The sequence below is a fragment of the Trifolium pratense genome, linkage group LG6 (assembly GCF_020283565.1).
Source record: "Trifolium pratense cultivar HEN17-A07 linkage group LG6, ARS_RC_1.1, whole genome shotgun sequence".
In the NCBI taxonomy this organism is placed as follows: Eukaryota; Viridiplantae; Streptophyta; class Magnoliopsida; order Fabales; family Fabaceae; genus Trifolium; species Trifolium pratense.
In genome coordinates, this window is record NC_060064.1 from 36,538,533 (window position 1) to 36,557,014 (window position 18,482).

Here is an 18,482-nt window from a genome sequence, read left to right on the forward strand (position 1 = left end):
GTAGTAAAGATAGGTTACTCCGATAAAGTGATAACAATAACCATCAACCAGTGTATTTTCTAATTGGCGCAAATCATTTCACAGAATTTTTATAGCAATTGAGTCAACTATTTTAATGTCGAAGGAGATTAAATACATTGAACAATAAAGTTGAAAAAAAGAAAAAATAAACTGCAATAGCTGTTGTATGAGAGTCATAAATAAGAAAGTCATTTCAAAAAAGAAACAAAACAAATTAGTAGTGTAATAAACTCATTCAGAAATCCAACCATTTCTGAAAATAGACACATGTTTCTGGAGAGATGGCGCCTTCGGGTGAACATAAGCTCATTCGTTGACAAGAAAAACATGGAAAGAGGGTATTGTTGACAGATTTCTTTTCCCCTTTAACTCCACCCTTGCGTTTGCTTACGTAACAAGTTTTGCCAACAGGAATAGATGCAAAATCCCCATATCCAGTACTTGTCATCTGCATGATCTCATCATCCAAAATCAAAGTTTCCAAAATCTCTTTTATTTGTTTTTCAGTGATTTGAGTAGTAAAGACTCCGCTCCTTCTACACCACTCCAAACATCCATCACATGTGGAAACTCTCTGATTAGAAATGCATTGCACACACACTTTCTTTAGAGCGTCTATAAGTCCCGTATCAAGACCCCCATCACTATAAAAATGCCCGCCGGTGATTTCAGTGGAAGGCACAAATTCTTTTGCCATGTAATTCTTTCTACCTTTGTTTTGAATGGTAGGAACGTCCTTTATAACTTCCTTGGCCACAAGTGCCTTCAGGATTTTATTGATCCCAGAACTGACAGAAGGAGGAAGGGTTGTGTCTCTTTTCATGTCTACTGCCGAGATCCCTATGTCTGTCTTGCTACGTATGAGGTTATAGAGTAGACGCTCGTCATTTGTCAAGGAAGGCTCAGACGACACTCTTTGTCGTTTCCGTTCAGGGGAAGAAGATTTTTTCAAACGATTCATTCCTTGCAAGAGAAAAATGTCGAAAAAATGTAAAGTGACTAAAAACCTGTGACTAAAAACACCAATAGCCATGAATCATGATGAAATAAGAAAAAGAATCGCCTATTGTAACTATGAAGCCACAGTTTGGAGAATAAACTTAAATAAGCCAATCCAAATAACATAAGATGTGCGGACACTCTTCAGATTAGGGCGTCACACATGTGTCGGTGTTGGAACATCAACACTTACGATTACACTGAACAACACCTACACAACATCGACACTTATTATTACACTTAATTATGGTCATTTTTTATTATCGTGTCAACATGTCAGTGTCCGTGTCGTATCCGGTGTCTGGTGTCCGTGCTTCATATAACCTTATTGTTTGATCAATTTGTCTAAAGATGTTGAGTACAAACACGAGCACAATCAATTTTGAGCACAATCACATACCTTAAGCATGTTAATTCAGAAACTAAGCACACTCTAATTCACAATTATTATTTTCAAAATTGCAGTAAAAAACTTGATTATAACTAGAATGCAATAGAATTTAGGGCGTAATCAAGGAATGGTGGTGCCGAGTGGAACTCTGCTACCACCGGTGGGTTACATTTTGCAGTGGCGGTTATCGCAGTGGTGAAATCGCATCACCGCGTGCGCATAAGAAGAGGGAATGAAAAACGGAAAATGGAAAGGAAAAGATGGAAATACTCACTGTATCTTGTGGTCTTCTGACGACCACCGATTCCGACTGCGTTTTCCGGCGATGTGAGTTTAGTGCGACTCCAATTTGTTTGTGATTCAAATTACACTGCCTGCTGCATTTTCCGTTTTTTTTTTTTTTTATGTGTATATGCTTAGGGTTTTCTAATTATTTTTGACGGAACGGTTTTCTAATTAATTATTTTTTACTAAATTAATTATTTTTTGTGAAAGTATGTTTATGAAAAAGTGAGAAAAAAATTTAGTAATAGATAGGGCCAAGAATATGGCAATTTTAGATTCCAAAAATGAAAAAAATTATTGAGAAAAAAATCTCTCGCAAATCATAAGTTTATTAGTGATTATTTTTTTTTGACGCAATTTTATTAGTGATTATTCTATGGTAGGAAAAATGTCCGTAAAAAACATAATAATTAATAGTATGACAAATTTTGTCTTTGTAATTGCACGACTTTGGTTTTCAATTTGATTTTTCTTTTTTAATTCTATTTGACTCGAATGAAATGATGGATTTAATTTCCTACATTTTTTATGGAAATCAGTAAATCACAAATATTTCTATGGTGGTACTCCATATCATTCCAACCAATTACTATTTCATTCGTCCCTAAATATAAGATTTAATTTGACCACTGCACGTATGTCAATGTACAATTTTAATCATTAATATTTTTAATTGTTTATTAGTAAAAATTATAAAAACATAATATTTTGAAAATACTCATTAAAACAAATTAAACAAGATCTTAGTATATGCTAATATTTACATTAAAAAAAATACGGTCAAAACAAAATAAATGAATAATATATTATAACCAAAGTAGTTTCGTATAAAAAGAAATAGAAGGAGTAGTATTTATCTAGTTATTTTTAGGTAATTATCTATCACGTTAACAAGTTGACATTTGGGTTTGAAATGATATACGTGTAACTCTTGCAACTAAACAGTATTATGATATTACATTTTTGAAAATGCATGGTGTTTGGTTAGAAGCAGTTTAATGAAATATGAAGCAATTTAATGAAAAATTATAAGGTTGTGCAAATTGGACGACAAAGAGACATTAGTTAACATGAGCTCATACATAATCAAATTTGGTGTTGTAAGTTTGTAACAATGTCACAATTACCGTTCTCAGTTGTGAGATCTCAATCAAACCGTTGAGATTGTGTAAATGAGTTAAAACTAATCTGCAATCTAGACCGTCTGATTTCAAATTAACGAATGATATTATTAAATACAGCATCAAACTGCGTGATAATTTCCAGCTGCAGATCGCAATTCGTCTCTTACTTATATCATTAGGTTGAATATCTATATCCGAATTTGCATCCAAAACCTTTGGTCATCCAACGTCATAGGAAGAAAAAAAATGAAAAGTTGAACTTTTTTAATTTTATTGGGAAGATGAATTTTTATCAGGCGGGTTCTACCGTGAGAGACTGTCTCATATCTCTCATGGGTGGACAACTTAAATAATGAATCTCAACCATTCAATGAAAAAGGTGCATGATGCATATATTATACATTATCATTGCTCTTGTTCTCTTCTTCAGTTCTTCTCAAACGCCATTATTTTTCCATTGTTTTAATTTTATAAATTCAACATTTTTTAGCAAATAAATTTATTCATGCTAATATACTAAAATAATATTTACCATTATTTAAAATAACAAAACTTATATTTAAAAAAAAAAAACATGTTTTTCATAATCTTCATCTTCAAGAGAATATACTAACATGAAGATGAAGGTATGGTAAGTCACCCAAACTATGAAATTTCACAAATTAAATACATCGAAAATTTTCATGGAAACATTTTCCCTAACCCAAACTCAAACATTCAAACCCAAATAAATTTTTCTTTTGCTCTAAAAAAGAAATAGATTTGAAGTAACAAGTTAATTTGAAATTATTTGAGTAATTTTGCTCCTGCCAAAGAAGAAGCAATTTTTTGGGGTTGTTATTGTTTTGGGAGCAACAGCTTTGTTTTTAGGTTGGTATTTGGGTTTGTGGTGTTGGTAGAGAGAAGGAGATTGGAGAATGAAAAGGAGATGGAGATGAAGTTGGAGAAAGATGAGTTATTTCTAGATTTGAAAAAAAATTCATTTGGATGAAAATTAAATTTATGTTTTGAAGATTGATGATTAATTTTTTTCTGGGTTTTTTTTAATGGAAATTTAATTTACGTTTTTAAATTGTAAAACAATAATAGTAATTTTAAATTTCAAAAAATGAATTATAAAAAGAAAAAAGTCAAGGTCAAACAAAAGGAAACAAATATCATACAGATAAACCACAATAAGATCTATAGACTCTCTTAATCTAATGGTATTTAGCTATGACTCACTGGTGAGAGATATTAGATGCTCTCTCACCCTAGCACCCCCCTTTTTATCAGTATACAGTTGGTGGGGTTTTTGTATTATGTGATGGTGTGCTGAATGCTGATAAGTGAAGTCATAATTGTTCCAAAATGATAAAGGAAATTCAATAATTAAGTTTAGAGTTAAGAGCAAGAGAAGAAAAATAAGAAATTTGATAAAACCAAATTGTTATTCCATAAAATAAGTCACATAATTGTTTCAACCAACTTATTTTTTAAAGAAATCAAGAAGAAAATGAAGAATAGTGTAGTGAAGACCCTTTTGTCTCTGATGTTTAAAGGTACACTGAAATTTAAAATTAAAACAGTACAAAAGCTACTATCGACTCTAAATCACGTCTGAGCGATCACTATCTGTCCAGAGGTTTCGAGTAGCTTCTTATCTGGTTTATTCACCAAGGATACTTATAATGACACCCTTAGCGCGATCGGAAATTAAACATCTTGATAGACAAGACAAAAACCAATACAAAAGTCAATGTGAATCCAACAACTACAGCTGCAACTACTCCCAAGCAATCATGTCGGAAACCGTAGTAATTTTCCAAAAAATCTTCTACTGAAACACTTTTTCCCTTAGATTCAATATGATCTTTTATACCTCCAAATTGTGAAGTCACCAATCCATTATAACTCCATGCTACTGGATTTGCCCAATAAAACCATCTCCACCATATTGGAATTTTCTTTTACCACATGTCAAAGAAAATGAAAGAATAAAAGTTAATTCATGAACTACATACACAAATGATTAAAAAGTATAATAAGCACTTATCATTAGAGGAAGTAAAAACTTACTGGTGGTGGAATTACGGATCCTGAGAAAAGACTCCATAATACATAAGACGGACGGGTAAGGAAAGAGGCAATGGTTTGGTTTCGGGTCATGGCTACTAACATCATACCATAGTAGGTAAAGTATAAAGAGATGAAGAAAATAAAAAATATGTACCAAAAAAAATTAGCCACACTCCACTTAAAACCAACCATTGCATAAATTATAGTTCCATAGATCAAAGCTTGTAAAAGAACATAAGGGATTTCAATTAGAGCCTGCATGCAAATATGAAGATTGGATAAAAAAAAGCATAGACACTGAAGTATTTATATGAGAGTTTAAATAATGACTGAAGAACACCACTTGCCTGACCAACAGCATATGCTAGAGAAGAATACATTCCTGCAGAATTTTCCCTATAGAACACCACTCTCTCTGTACTTACCACTGCTTGCGCCGAATTTGCATTCTTGATACCGATAAGTAGAATAGTGATCAACATTGAGCCAATGGAGTTAAGGAGATCTTGTTGCTTTTCCCTGTAAATTTATTGATATGGACTTACTCTTTGAAAAAAATAGAACCGAATTCGTGTTTAAAAGGCATAGCATTTTCAAGTTTTCGACTTACATTTTGGAGCCAATGCCAAAAAACATGCACCCGAGAAAGGTGGAGGCAACAGTTGTGAAGAGAAACCTTAATCCATTGTATCGCGAATTACGCCAGTAAGACCAATGTTGTTTCCATAAACAAGCCTTGCATTGAGTGAAAAGGGACCTTGAGTACTTTGAAGGATAATGAAGATTCTCAGAATCAGGAGCAGGAATGCTCAATTCTGAAATAAGATCTTTGTTTCTCCTAAAACAAATGTCACATGAATAATTTCACATCAGAAAATTGTAAATGATAAAAAAGAAAGAAGCTTATACTTCTTGTTTTCCGTCAAATTGCTTTCTATAGGATTATTTTCCAGATCAATAGTCATTAACTTTATAGAATTGCAAATACCTGTATAATTCTGAATTCTTGTACACCTCAGCAAAATCGATCCCCAATTCCATTTCTTTTTCTGGAGAAGTGACTTCCAACATCCAAGTTGCTGGGTTACAGCCATCTTCAAACTTACTGACGCGTTGAATCCCCTTTACGACAAAAGTGAGTTTGCAGGTGAAACTTTTAGCTAGATTAAAATCAGAGTATAATAACATGCACTTCAATTATCAAAATTTCATCACGATTCTACCTCAAAGTAACTTATTAAGTCGGAAGAATGATGTCCAATTGGTCCCGCGTATATCACTTGCCCTCCTTGCTTCATCAAGAACAGCTACATTTTGTTGAAAATAATGATTAAAAGTTTGTTGATGTGAAAAAACAAACTAAAAATAAAATATTTTACCTCATCAAAAGATTCAAAAATATCAATATTGGGTTGATGAATGGCACAAACAACTGTTCTTCCGTTGTCCACTATATTTCTAATTGCTCTCATAACAATTGCGACCGATCTTGCATCTAGTCCAGAAGTTGGTTGGTCCATGAATATAATAGAAGGATTGGCCACTAACTCAACTGCAATAGTCAACCTTTTGCACTGTTGCGTCGAAAGTCCATTAGCACCCGGCAATCCAACAATTGTATCCCTTAGTGGGGTCAGATCCACGAGCTCCATAACTTCCTCGACGAACATCTGAAACCATTAGTTAGCTCCAAAATTGTTAACATAGATAATACATCCAACCATCTCTTTTTGCTTCAACATTAATAATTACAATAAGCGTTGAACTTCTGCATGCAAGTGCTGAGAAAATTTGCATGCAAATAATATATGTGGATTTGAATGCAACAGCCAACAATGAAGAGAATTATTGAATGTATATGAAATTAGAAAATTTAGTGTTGTAAGATTCATTTTCATTGAACGGATGAAAGAAATCGTATAAACTGAATATGAATACAGGTAGTGGAATTTATACTTCCGATTAGCTATATCTATCGAATCTTTCAAACCTCTAACTAACAATTATAAATGCCAGTTAACTAACTTATCCAATTCTATGTTTAATAAGAATCCATAGAAAATTTAAATAATTCTTCACCTTCTGATTGATGAAATGTCGCTAAATAGGCTACTTCAAAGTTCAAAGTAACCTGGTGAGTTCTAAAATTGCTCTAACAGTGAAAATATTAATAAAGGTGGTAAGAAATTTACAAAAGTAAAAATTTTAGGGTTCCAGAGGGTGACCACGTAGAGCACCGAAATTTTAGGGGCACCAATTTTTTTACTTAGTGTGTGTATGTGCGTGCACTCCCGCGTCCGTGCGTGCAATCGCGTGTGCGTAATCTATATATAGAAAATTATTCAACATGGAACTCAAATACTAACCTTCCTGGTTTCAGCATTTATTTCTGCAGACAATCGGAGCCATGCTGAAAAGAGCAATGATTCATATACAGTAACATAGGGAGAGTGGATATCATTTTGTTCACAGTATCCACAAATTCTAGCAAAGCTTTCCTTATTCTTTGGATAGCCAGAAATTGTGATGTTCCCACCAATATATCCACCAGTTTTTCTACCAGAAAGCACATCCATCATAGTTGTTTTGCCAGCACCAGTCGCACCCATTAGTGCTGTTAGAACACCTGACCTGAAAGCACCACTAACACCCTTCAAAAGGTTCAACCTATCCCCAATAACTCCCTGATTCTTCATTTCCTACAAGTTTAGAGTAAGGATTCGCCCGTTCGGCAAGCTGAAGAACTCTGAAAACTAAGGCCCTGATTACTTTGTGAAAACATTTTCTATTTTTATTTTCTAAAATATGTTCTTATTTTAACTTGTTAATAAGAAGATGTGAGAAGCTTGAAGTGTATCATTGTGATGTAGAGAAGAAGAAATGTCAGCGCTATGGATGGTACATTTTTTGAAATAATGAAGTAAAATCAACACAATTCTTAGAAAATGTTCTCATAAATTAAACGGGGCCTAAACAAACATTCGCAATTTTATTTTGTTTATAAATTACCTGTGGCATATCAACTGAATATGTCACGTCTTCAAAGGTGATATATTGTGGTTCAAAAGGAAGAACCATTCCTCTCTTCTGGTTTTGTTTACTATCCCTTACAGATTGTTGCTTCCTGGATAACGACTGAGCGGATTTAACAACCTGATGTTCTTTAAGTGCTGCATAATCAATTTCTAGTATTAGTACATGCTTTAAGCTATTATTTATTTTGTTTTAAAACATTCAAGGTTGATGAAACTTAACGGTTCAAGTAAGTGAGCGCAAGAATGTGACCAAAGACGAACAATAACGTGTATCCAATCAATGCCCCAAAACCTATCCAATACCAGTAGGACTGAGTAAAGAAGCCGCGAGATTTCAAAATTTGAACTCCTAGAGGTTCCGTTGAGTTAGGTGGAACCTTTCATAAAAACATATACATATCCAAACGTGTGATTATTTTTATATGATAAGGCAAGCACAAAAATGTAGATATAGAACAGTGAATAACATACATGTCTCCACGTCTTCCCATGGAATTCGTTATTCAACAAGGCATTTTGTCCATACATAGTAGGTGATATCCAGAATTCCCATAACCACCACTTTCGTATATTGTCTGTAAGCATATAGAACAAGAGTACAATTGTTATTCCAAGTCTACAACAATAATATATAGGAAAAACATCAACATTCATATCTTTGTCTTTATGATACCTTTTGACACCGCAACAAGAAGCATTCCCAATGAAAAAGTCCCAAGAGTCGCGGCCATTGCCATTTCTCTACTAATTGCAGCAACTAATCGGCAAAACAAAGTAGCCATTTGGTTGACAAGCACTAGAAGAAGGAACGTCCTTCAAAAAGACATGTTTATTCACAAAATATATTAGATTCCAAAGTCAAACTTGATATGTTTTACTGAAAATGCAATGCAATGTTGCACTTTTTAAGTTTTACCTTCCAACAGCATTTGGATCACCAATGATAGAATAGGTGAAGGATACCCAAACACCAACTTCTGCAAAACTTATGGGGATTTTTAGGATCCACGACGGAACAGCATATGCCCATGAAGGGAAAAAAAGTAAGTCTCTTTGCTTATAAAACACAGGAAGCCTCACAACCATCATAGCAAGTTCAGCAAATCCATTCAACATAAGTACAGTACTTCCATATAACAATGCACCAGCATAAATGCCTCCATCGGCTACTGAATCATGATGCATTCGAGTTGGTAGGAAAACAGTCATGGTGATGATGGCGACCAAAGCAATCTTAGAGGAAGAGAAAGGTGTTAGTAATGAACTTAAGTGAAGTTTTCATAAAGTAAAAATCTAAACATTGTTCAAATCAAACCTACTTGGCAAAGTTTGAAGATATAGTAAAGTGAATTACGCTTCATGAGTAAATATTCTCTTGATAAGCACGCTTTGAATAAGTCCCATTTTCCAATGCCATACTTTTTGGTTGTCAAAGCAGATGGATGGCTTTTAGACTTGTCAAATTGAGTAGCAAGTTCATTACAAAGGCTTCTCCCAACATGATATGACTCAAATGCGTCCGCAAACTCTTTAGCTGTCACAAATCTATAAGGATTTTCTTTTTGTATCCAATATTGTTCCTGATCTTTCCTTGATGTCACCTACCATTTCATTACAACCGAAGTTAAATAGTCAAAAATTTTACTACTAAGTCCTAACCCCATCGACAGTAGAAAGACTAAAAGTTGCACATACTTCTTGCAAAAAGTCTACAACAGTTTTCCTCTCGGGACATATAAAACCCATTGAAGCAAAAAAACCAAGCACTTGTTCACAAGGACCTTGGTACACAATGTGTCCATCAGAGAGTAAAATGATGTCATCAAAAAGATTGAAAGTCTCTAGTGATGGCTGTTGTAGTGAGATCACAGCAGTTCTTTTGACTAGGTGGACAAATTGCTTCAATGATTTCACAATTTGAAAGGTCGTCGAATCATCCAAACCAATAGATATTTCATCCATGAATAAAGCTTTAATTGGTCCTACCAGCATCTCTCCTGTATTTATACATTTTTAATGATTAATGATTCTCGCATATTAATATTGTGGTGATTATACTAATACTTCAATATTGAAATCAGACTTTTTGTACCTATTGTAACACATTTCCTTTGTCCTTTAGAGATGCCTTTTAACATAGTATCTCCGCAGATATCCAGTCCCAAAATCTGAAAATATACACCAAATAAAAAGATAAATTAACACCAAATTCCATGTGAGCTTATGATGATCATAAAAGGTTTTGAGTGTACAAAGTTTACCTTTAAAATATACTCCGTTACAATATTTGCTCTTTGGTCCTCGGTTGCAACGGCCTAAGTATTATAAGTCACAAGCCCAACCACTTTGTTATTAGCCATTCTATTCATAAATAGAAAAGAAATAGATGTTGCACTCTCTCTCAGACCCTCCCTATTTGCAAGTTTGGAGGGAAGATTTCTCTATTTTTCCCTCTAACCCACTCCCCCCAAAGTCCTCCCGTCCAAACTTGCAAACAGTCGGGTTTTAACTAAAGGTTCGCGGCTGCAATTTGGGCCGTTGCATAAAGGTTTTTTATGTTACAAAAAATGCAATGGTTGAGTCCGCATTGGCTGAATATGAGTGCAACTCTCTGCAGCTATTTAAAATTTTTGTTCTCTCTTACCTTCATATAGACATCAATATCTGGATCAGGGATAATGTTTTCCTCTTTCTCTCTTCTACACACCTCTGCTAGTATATCTACACAACACCAAAGGCATTTTACTATTATTTTTCCTCTCGAATTTAAAACTCTGTTTTGAAATTGAATTGAGATGAATAACACAAAATGCAATATCAAATACTAACCATATCGAGGTCCAACGCCTTGAACTCTTGCTGAGAAGGCCAAGGTTTCTCTGACTGTCAATTCTCCAAGGTGAATATCCTTTTGACTGGCATAAACAGCAGTTCTTTGGGGTACAAATTCATTCATCTCATGACCATTATAACTCACTTTTCCAGTGAACTGTTCATAAAATTGCACCTCATTACGCCTATTGAGAATTGAAAAAATGCGATAACAAAACGTGAAAGCACTGTTTAACAAATGAATAACCTTTAAGTTGGGATCAAGTTTTCCAGCTAAGGCCAAGAGGAGTGTGGTCTTTCCAGAACTTGGAGGGCCTAAAAGCAATGTCATCCTAGAGATATATAGAGTAGCAAATGCAAATATATAAATTTGGAGTTAGAGATATATGAAGTACCGACTTAGACACTGATACCAACTGATACCAAACACGACACTGAAACTGGACGGACACATCAACATTGATAATATTTGCAAAAATGAAAGTAATTCAATGTAACCAGGTGTCTCAGTGTCATGTTTGTGTTATCACCAACACATGTCGGACACCAATTACGCTTCAATCTAAAGTGTCACTGTTGTATTACCTGCTATGCTTTATTATTCCGCTGACATCTTGTAGAATATTCAAATTTGGTTTTCTTCTTTTTAGTATATAGTTCAACGGAGCCTTTGAAATACAAAATAAATAAATAAATAAATAAATAAAGGGGGAATTAGATTAATCGTATATTTCAATCCATAATTTTGAACCAGATAAATTGTATATCAAACTCTAAACATGAATAAGTGTCTGTTTGAATTGACTTATTCTTAAGCTTATGCAGAATAGCTCTACAAATAAATAAGCTTTTACGCATTATTATAAGCTTGTCAAAATAGTTTATAAACAAACAGCTTATGAAGATACTATGTTTGTCGATGAGAACTTATGAATTAACAAAAAAAACTTATTTATCTGCATAAGCTGATTTTAATAAGCTAAAAAACAAGTCAATTCAATTTGCTCTTAATACTAATTACCTCTAGAATGTCAAGCATGTAGTTAGTGATTGTAGGCAAAGCTCTCTTTCCTACTTGAACATGTGATTGGACATTCAAGTGCTCAAATCGAACTTCAATTGTAGGAATATCAACTCCAGCTCTATCATTCAAAGTAGAAAACAAGATACAATTAAAAGAATAATAATAATAATAATAATGCACACAAATACAATTAATATTGTTGTGACATGACATGCATACCTATCAATGCGATCTCTCATAAGCTTCAACAAGGAACTATTTTGATCATTGTTCACGTCATCATCGTCGCCGCCGTCGTCGGTGTTAATATTATTCTTGACGAGTCTTTGAAGCAAATAAGTTCTTTCTTGCAAGCCAATATTGTGAACGTCAATTTCATTGGTATCTCCTTGAGGGGTAGTCAATAAACCTCTCCTCAAACGTGCAACAGTTGGAAGTCTCTGAATTGAAGCCCATTTCAAACTTCTCACGTCACTCTCCATTCTCAAGCGATTTCAATGTTGCAAATTGCAAAGTAAAACAAATTTGTTGGGATATTCAAAGATGTTAACAAATGTATTTTACATGCAATGCAATAGGAAAGAAACTGAATCGCCTCCAACAACGTGTTTATCCTATTTAGGCACTGTTTGGTATAGCTTATTGGACTTGGTTATAAGTTTGTTTGATAAAAATGTCAATTGTTTTGGTAAGGAGCTTCTCTACCTAGTTTATAGTTTTTTTTAATCCTATAGCGTATGAGCTAATAGCTTATAGCTTTTTTATTTTATTCTATATTTACCCTTATTAGTTTTATTTATTTATTTATTTTTAAATTATGTAATAACTATCCACTAACACTTAAAAAAAACTACCACTAACTATGTATTTTTATGTCATTTTATACTTACAATAGTTAAATTTGCCAAACACTTTAATTTTATTATACTAGCTTTTCAGCTATAAGCTACCAGCTATTAGCTATAAGCTATAAGCTAGCTTTTCAGCTATAAGCTAGCTTATAGCTTATTTTTACCAAACAGAGCCTTACATGGAAGGGTAGCAACAAACTGTGAGGATTGGACTCACAAGAGTCGATACACAAATTCTAGATGTGTGGCCTATGAATCACGAACACCTCTATGATTAGGCGTGTCACGGTGTCCAACACTCGTATGACACATGTCGGATAGCTCAGATCAGTGTCCAAAAAAAATTCACGAACATTGAATTTTTGACTATATTATAGGTCATGAGTTCGATCTCCGGCACATTGTAAACAAAGAAAAACATCAAAATCAAAATAAATAAAGGGTCTTTGCCTAAGGAAGTTAAAATTTTCTTCAAAATGACCCCAAAAAAAGACTAATTTTATTTCGATCACATACATACTATTACTTAATAATGTGTATATAATTATGGTTTAGTCCCTTAATTTAAGGTAATTTATAGATTTAAACCCTAGAGTATAAGAAGAGAGAGGTGGTGGTGGTGGTGGTACTCTAACACATCGAGAAAGAATGGAGGAAGAAGGTGAAATATACGACGGCGTTAGAGCTGAATTCCCTCTTTCATTCGGTAAACAATCCAAATCTCAAACCCCTCTCGAAACCATTCACAACGCTACTCGCCGAACTTCTTCTTCTTCTGCTCTTCCCAATTCCAAAACCCCCAACGATTTTCCTTCCATTTCTTCTTCTTCCAAAGAATGGCTTCATTCCGTTCGTTCCTCCAAAAACCCTACCCCTCCACCTCCCCTCCACGACGACGACTCCCTCGTCGGACCTCCTCCACCGCCACCACATAATGAGGAGGAGGATGATGATGGCGAGATGATTGGCCCCCCTCCGCCACCACCTGGTTCCAATTTGGATGATTCCGATGACGAAGACGACGATTCGGATGAAGACCAACCGAGTAACCGCTTTCGTATTCCTCTTAGTAACGAGATTGTGCTCAAGGGACATACTAAGGTATATCTTCTTCCTTCCTACCTACTTTATTTCTTATGTGATTTTATGGCTTCAAACAAACGCATGTGTTGCATCCAATGAATAAAATTGATTTTGTTTGGATAATCAACTTAATTAAGAGCTTGTTGCACAAATGCTTATCATATAAGTTTAAGTTATTTCTATAATGAAAAATAAGTTATAAGTTGTTTTCATAAGCTATCCTAGCAAGAGTCTCCTAAAGAATTATAAGTTGTTTTCATAAGTTATATAAACATGTTATAAGCTGTTTCTTTAAGCTCCCCTAGTGAATCTTACAAATGCTTATTTGGATTGACTTATTTTTGAGCTTATGAAAACAGCTTATGCAAATAAATATGTATTATTCATGAGCTTGTCAATGTAGTTTTTGAAAAAATAGCTTATGAAGATACAATTTTCATTAGTGAGTACTTATGAATTAACATAAAAGCTTACATTTATTTGCATAAGCTATTTTTCATAAGCTCAAAAGTAAGTCAATCCAAATGGACCCTCAAAGTTCAAATCAGCAAATAGAAACAACTTAATTAAGCGCTTATAGCACAAATCCTTATCGCATAAGTACTTATGTTGAATTTATTTCTATAAAGAATAATAAGTAATAAGCTATTTCCATAAGCTATAATGAAGAGTTTATGGAAATAATTGGAAATGAACTTACAAACAAACATGTTATAAGTTGTTTCTATAAGCTTTCCTAAAGAGTCTCACAAATGCTTACGCCAATAGGTACACTCAAATAAGCAAAATAGAAGCTAAAATCACTAGGAGATGGATACTGACTATATGAATGAGTAGTAGCTGTAGTTATTGGTTTTATTTTTAATGATGAGATTTGGGCAACTATTAACAGGTTGTGTCGGCTCTTGCTGTGGATCACACCGGTTCCAGAGTACTATCTGGAAGCTACGACTATATGGTTCGTATGTATGATTTTCAAGGGATGAATTCTCGTTTACAATCGTTTCGACAAATTGAGCCGTCTGAAGGGCATCAAATTCGCAATTTAAGCTGGAGTCCAACTGCCGATCGCTTTTTGTGTGTGACCGGATCAGCTCAAGCTAAGGTAGATAAGAACCTAACATTACTTTCTGTCTGTTTCTTTCATACTTTTGTAGTGTTTTTTCCATTTGTTATGCTTTGCCTGACTTTGTTTCATTGCATTGAAGATTTATGATCGTGATGGCCTCACTCTGGGTGAGTTTGTAAAGGGAGACATGTATATTCGTGATTTAAAGAATACCAAGGGTCATATAACTGGATTGACATGTGGAGAGTGGCACCCAAAAACTAAGGAGACTATTTTAACATCATCAGAGGATGGGTCGCTCCGCATATGGGATGTAAATGACTTCACAACTCAAAAGCAGGTATGGAAAATTTCACCTTACTCTTCTTCCATGGCATATTTTTTTCTCTGGAGTAGTTCCATGATTTTCACTTTATATTTCATCTATCTTTGGGGTAAGAGAAGAGAATCCTTGAAATAGAAACTTTGAGGGATTCATGTGTATATTAATATTTTGAATTTTTTTGCAAAATATTAAAAATGGGTTTTTTACATCTATTGCTTCAGACATTTTCATGCACAACTATCTCTGCAACTTTGCTTTAGATTTTAAATTTATTTATTGCCATTAACTTTATAATAACCTTCTTCTACCCTGGACTATTGCTTTACGGAAAATAAAATTTTATTATTTTGTTTATGGTTAAGAATATGCATGTTTTATGCTTTGTACATGTTCTGAATAGAAACTGGTGATTAATCTGATGGTAACTGGCTGCTATTGTTCAATGATAGGTCATTAAACCAAAGCTCGCGAGACCTGGAAGAGTTCCTGTCACCACATGTGCATGGGATCATGATGGTAAATGCATTACTGGTGGTATAGGAGATGGTTCTATACAGGTAAAAATCATTTCTCACTGACATTGGGTAATAAGGTCGACATCTAAGTCTTGCTTTTATGTTTTACGTAGTTATACCTTTCTCATTATGTTGTTTGGAATGTTCAATTAATTTTCACAGATTTGGAGTATTAAACCCGGATGGGGGAGTAGGCCTGATATATATATTGAAAAATGTCATGAGGATGATATTACTAGTCTGAAATTTTCTTCTGATGGGAGAACCTTATTGTCAAGGAGCTCTGATGATTCATTGAAGGTAAATAAATGATCACATACTTGAAATGATAGCTCATAGTTTGCTGTTTTCTTTCTTTACTAGGCCTACATATACAGTTATCTAATCTAGTAATCTTCCTGACATAACTTGATTGACCAATGAATTATGTTGTAGGTTTGGGATCTGCGCAAAACAAAGGAAGCATTAAAGGTATTTGAAGAGTTGCCAAATCACTACGGACAAACAAATATTGGCTTCAGTCCTGATGAGCAACTATTTTTTACTGGAACATCTGTAGAAAGGGATAGCGCAACAGGAGGTTTATTGTGCTTCTTTGATAGACTAAATCTTGAGCTTGTTTCAAAAGTTGGCATATCACCCACTTGCAGTGTTGTTCAGTGTTCTTGGCATCCTAAACTGAATCAGGTAACAAATTATAAGTTATGTTACTCCATAATTTTCTGGCGTCATCTTGCATTCTCTGAAACATGATTTGTTGCTTATAATTATAATAATTCTTGAACTTACTTTTATCTGTAAAGATCTTTGCAACTGTTGGTGATAAAAGCCAAGGAGGGACTCACATACTATATGATCCAACCATCAGTGAGAGAGGAGCTCTTGTTTGTGTTGCACGTGCACCAAGGAAAAAATCAATGGATGACTTTGAGGCAAATCCTGTCATTCACAATCCTCATGCTTTACCTCTATTTAGAGATCAGCCAAGCCGCAAGCGTCAGCGAGAGAAGGTATTAAAGGATCCATTGAAGTCCCATAAGCCTGAACTACCTATGACAGGACCTGGCTTTGGCGGACGAGTTGGTACAAGTCAAGGAAGCTTACTGACCCAATATCTTCTAAAGGTTTGTGTGTATTTTTTTTCTTATCATTTTTCTTGACTATCCGGTCTTCATACTTTAGAATATGACAGTTGATAGTAATTATATTTTTTACTTAACTGCAGAAAGGTGGTATGATTAAGGAGACATGGATGGATGAAGATCCAAGGGAAGCTATCCTAAAATATGCTGATGTTGCAGCTAAAGAACCAAAGTTTATAGCTCCAGCATATGCCGAAACTCAACCCGAGCCATTGTTTGCAAAGTCAGATTCTGAGGATGAAGAGAAATGAGTGTATCATGAAATTATCATTGATGGTATCATTGCAGAAGGGGCAGCAGACAACAGTGATTCAGAACTCAGAAACTGTTCCTTTTTCCAACATGCAGGGAGGCATCCTCCTCGGCAAAGCTTCATTAATACAGCTGGAATGATGTTGAACTTGGTAGGTCTACAAAGTATTATCGATCTTGTTAAAGAAGTATCAATGTGTACATTATGTGATGTAATATGTAAAATTGTATTTTGAAAGCTATTATAATGCTATATCTTAATTCGTAACACTTATGCATTATAGAATTTGGCATGGTATGGACATGACTGCTATGGTGATGAAACTAAATTGTTGGTATCAGAAACAATCCTTAGAAAGCACGTTTCAGAAGCCGGAGATTTGTTTTACAGCTAGCAATAGATTAGACACTTACTTGACAACAATCATAAAAGAATGCCTCAACTTTTCAAATATTTCTAGCAAGAAGAGCAATCCATTGGATTTTGATGTTCAGGTTCAATATATAGGAAATGCACATTATTAAATGAAAAAATCAGCGTGTTTCACTATTTGATTAATTATTAATTATTAGTAATAAGTTTGTTTGATCAAAATTGGTAATCATATTCATCTTGCTAGTTTATACTATCTGAAAAGATGCTACACTCAGAGGACTCATGAAAATGCATGACCTCTGCAGGCTGCATATGTCTAAGTTAATGAAAACTTTGAAACTCTGTAACCAACAAACAGCTTTTGAGTAACTTCAAATTTCAATTATGACATACTGAATTAACAATTGAAAATCACACAGTTAACTTGCAAATATTTTTCAAAAGAAACTATCTACAGTAAAACCGAAGGTTCTCCTAGTTTCTTACAACATCGTCCACAAAGACCATGCTACTTTCTAGCTTTTACAACTTCAAGAATCGAATTAAGCACACCAATGGTCAATGGTTTCACTTGATAATCATCTATCCCTGCTTTCAGAAATTCTTGTTTTTTTGCTTCTGTACACGACGACACACCAATAATCTTGCTAAGTATGCCCATTGAACGCAGTTTCTTGGTTGCCTGCATAAAAAATGCAGCATACATTTTATCAAAAATAAAATAAGATATCATTACCTATTATGTCATCCTTTTCACAGCATACAAAACAATGCCTCAACAAGAAGCAAACTGAATCAAGAAAACTAATGCTTTGAAATTATAATTTCTCAAAATATGTGATAATGTAACTATGTACCTCAATCCCAGTCATGATAGGCATTTCCTTATCCATCAGAATAATGTCAAACCTTTGACCACTGTAATGAATATCTACAGCTTCTTTACCATTTTTCACAGCTTCATTTTTCACACCAGCTCTTTTCAACAGACCTTGATGAATCATTCGGACAAGCTTATCGTCATCTACAACCAGCGCTGTTAATTTGTCTGCAGAATTTTGAGATTCCATCAGCCCTTTCCCTTTCTCTTGATTTCCCAT

General features: G+C 34.3%; 4 protein-coding genes across 5 annotated transcripts; 1 reads left to right on the top strand and 3 right to left on the bottom strand.

Annotated features, from left to right (window-relative positions):
- Nucleotides 1-183: 183 nt before the first annotated feature.
- Nucleotides 184-1,832, bottom strand: LOC123889319 (DNA-directed RNA polymerase III subunit rpc6-like). Its single transcript, XM_045938606.1, has 2 exons — nt 1,686-1,832; nt 184-984 (listed from the first exon to the last, which is right to left on the bottom strand). Exon 2 carries the CDS (start codon nt 980-982, stop codon nt 257-259), a length of 726 nt encoding a protein of 241 aa, XP_045794562.1. The 5' UTR covers nt 983-984; nt 1,686-1,832; the 3' UTR covers nt 184-256.
- Nucleotides 1,833-4,402: 2,570 nt separating this feature from the next.
- LOC123889313 (pleiotropic drug resistance protein 1-like) lies at nt 4,403-12,251 on the bottom strand. Its single transcript, XM_045938595.1, has 23 exons — nt 11,989-12,251; nt 11,767-11,887; nt 11,331-11,413; nt 10,982-11,077; nt 10,743-10,930; nt 10,558-10,634; nt 10,175-10,228; nt 10,006-10,081; nt 9,609-9,910; nt 9,233-9,514; nt 8,830-9,146; nt 8,568-8,726; nt 8,385-8,517; nt 8,134-8,290; nt 7,888-8,063; nt 7,245-7,577; nt 6,258-6,548; nt 6,102-6,185; nt 5,867-6,000; nt 5,489-5,716; nt 5,226-5,397; nt 4,879-5,133; nt 4,403-4,766 (listed from the first exon to the last, which is right to left on the bottom strand). Exons 1-23 carry the CDS (start codon nt 12,249-12,251, stop codon nt 4,500-4,502), a joined length of 4,248 nt encoding a protein of 1,415 aa, XP_045794551.1. The 3' UTR covers nt 4,403-4,499.
- A 945-nt stretch (nt 12,252-13,196) lies between these two features.
- LOC123889315 (WD repeat-containing protein 70) lies at nt 13,197-17,601 on the top strand. 2 transcript variants are annotated; one of them, XR_006802449.1, is made up of 9 exons: nt 13,212-13,721; nt 14,596-14,808; nt 14,912-15,112; nt 15,547-15,654; nt 15,775-15,912; nt 16,048-16,299; nt 16,416-16,736; nt 16,838-17,158; nt 17,291-17,601. XR_006802449.1 is itself a non-coding variant. In XM_045938597.1 (8 exons), the coding sequence occupies exons 1-8, from the start codon at nt 13,269-13,271 to the stop codon at nt 17,003-17,005; spliced, it is 1,854 nt and encodes a 617-aa protein (XP_045794553.1). In that variant the 5' UTR covers nt 13,197-13,268; the 3' UTR covers nt 17,006-17,274. The 2 variants fall into 2 exon arrangements, 1 of the variants encoding a protein (XP_045794553.1); XM_045938597.1 differs by lacking the exon at nt 17,291-17,601 and having other exon boundaries at nt 13,197-13,721; nt 16,838-17,274.
- A 250-nt stretch (nt 17,602-17,851) lies between these two features.
- On the bottom strand, nt 17,852-18,482 carry LOC123892195 (two-component response regulator 24-like). The gene is made up of 2 exons (XM_045942012.1): nt 18,240-18,482; nt 17,852-18,064 (listed from the first exon to the last, which is right to left on the bottom strand). The coding sequence occupies exons 1-2, from the start codon at nt 18,480-18,482 to the stop codon at nt 17,891-17,893; spliced, it is 417 nt and encodes a 138-aa protein (XP_045797968.1). The 3' UTR covers nt 17,852-17,890.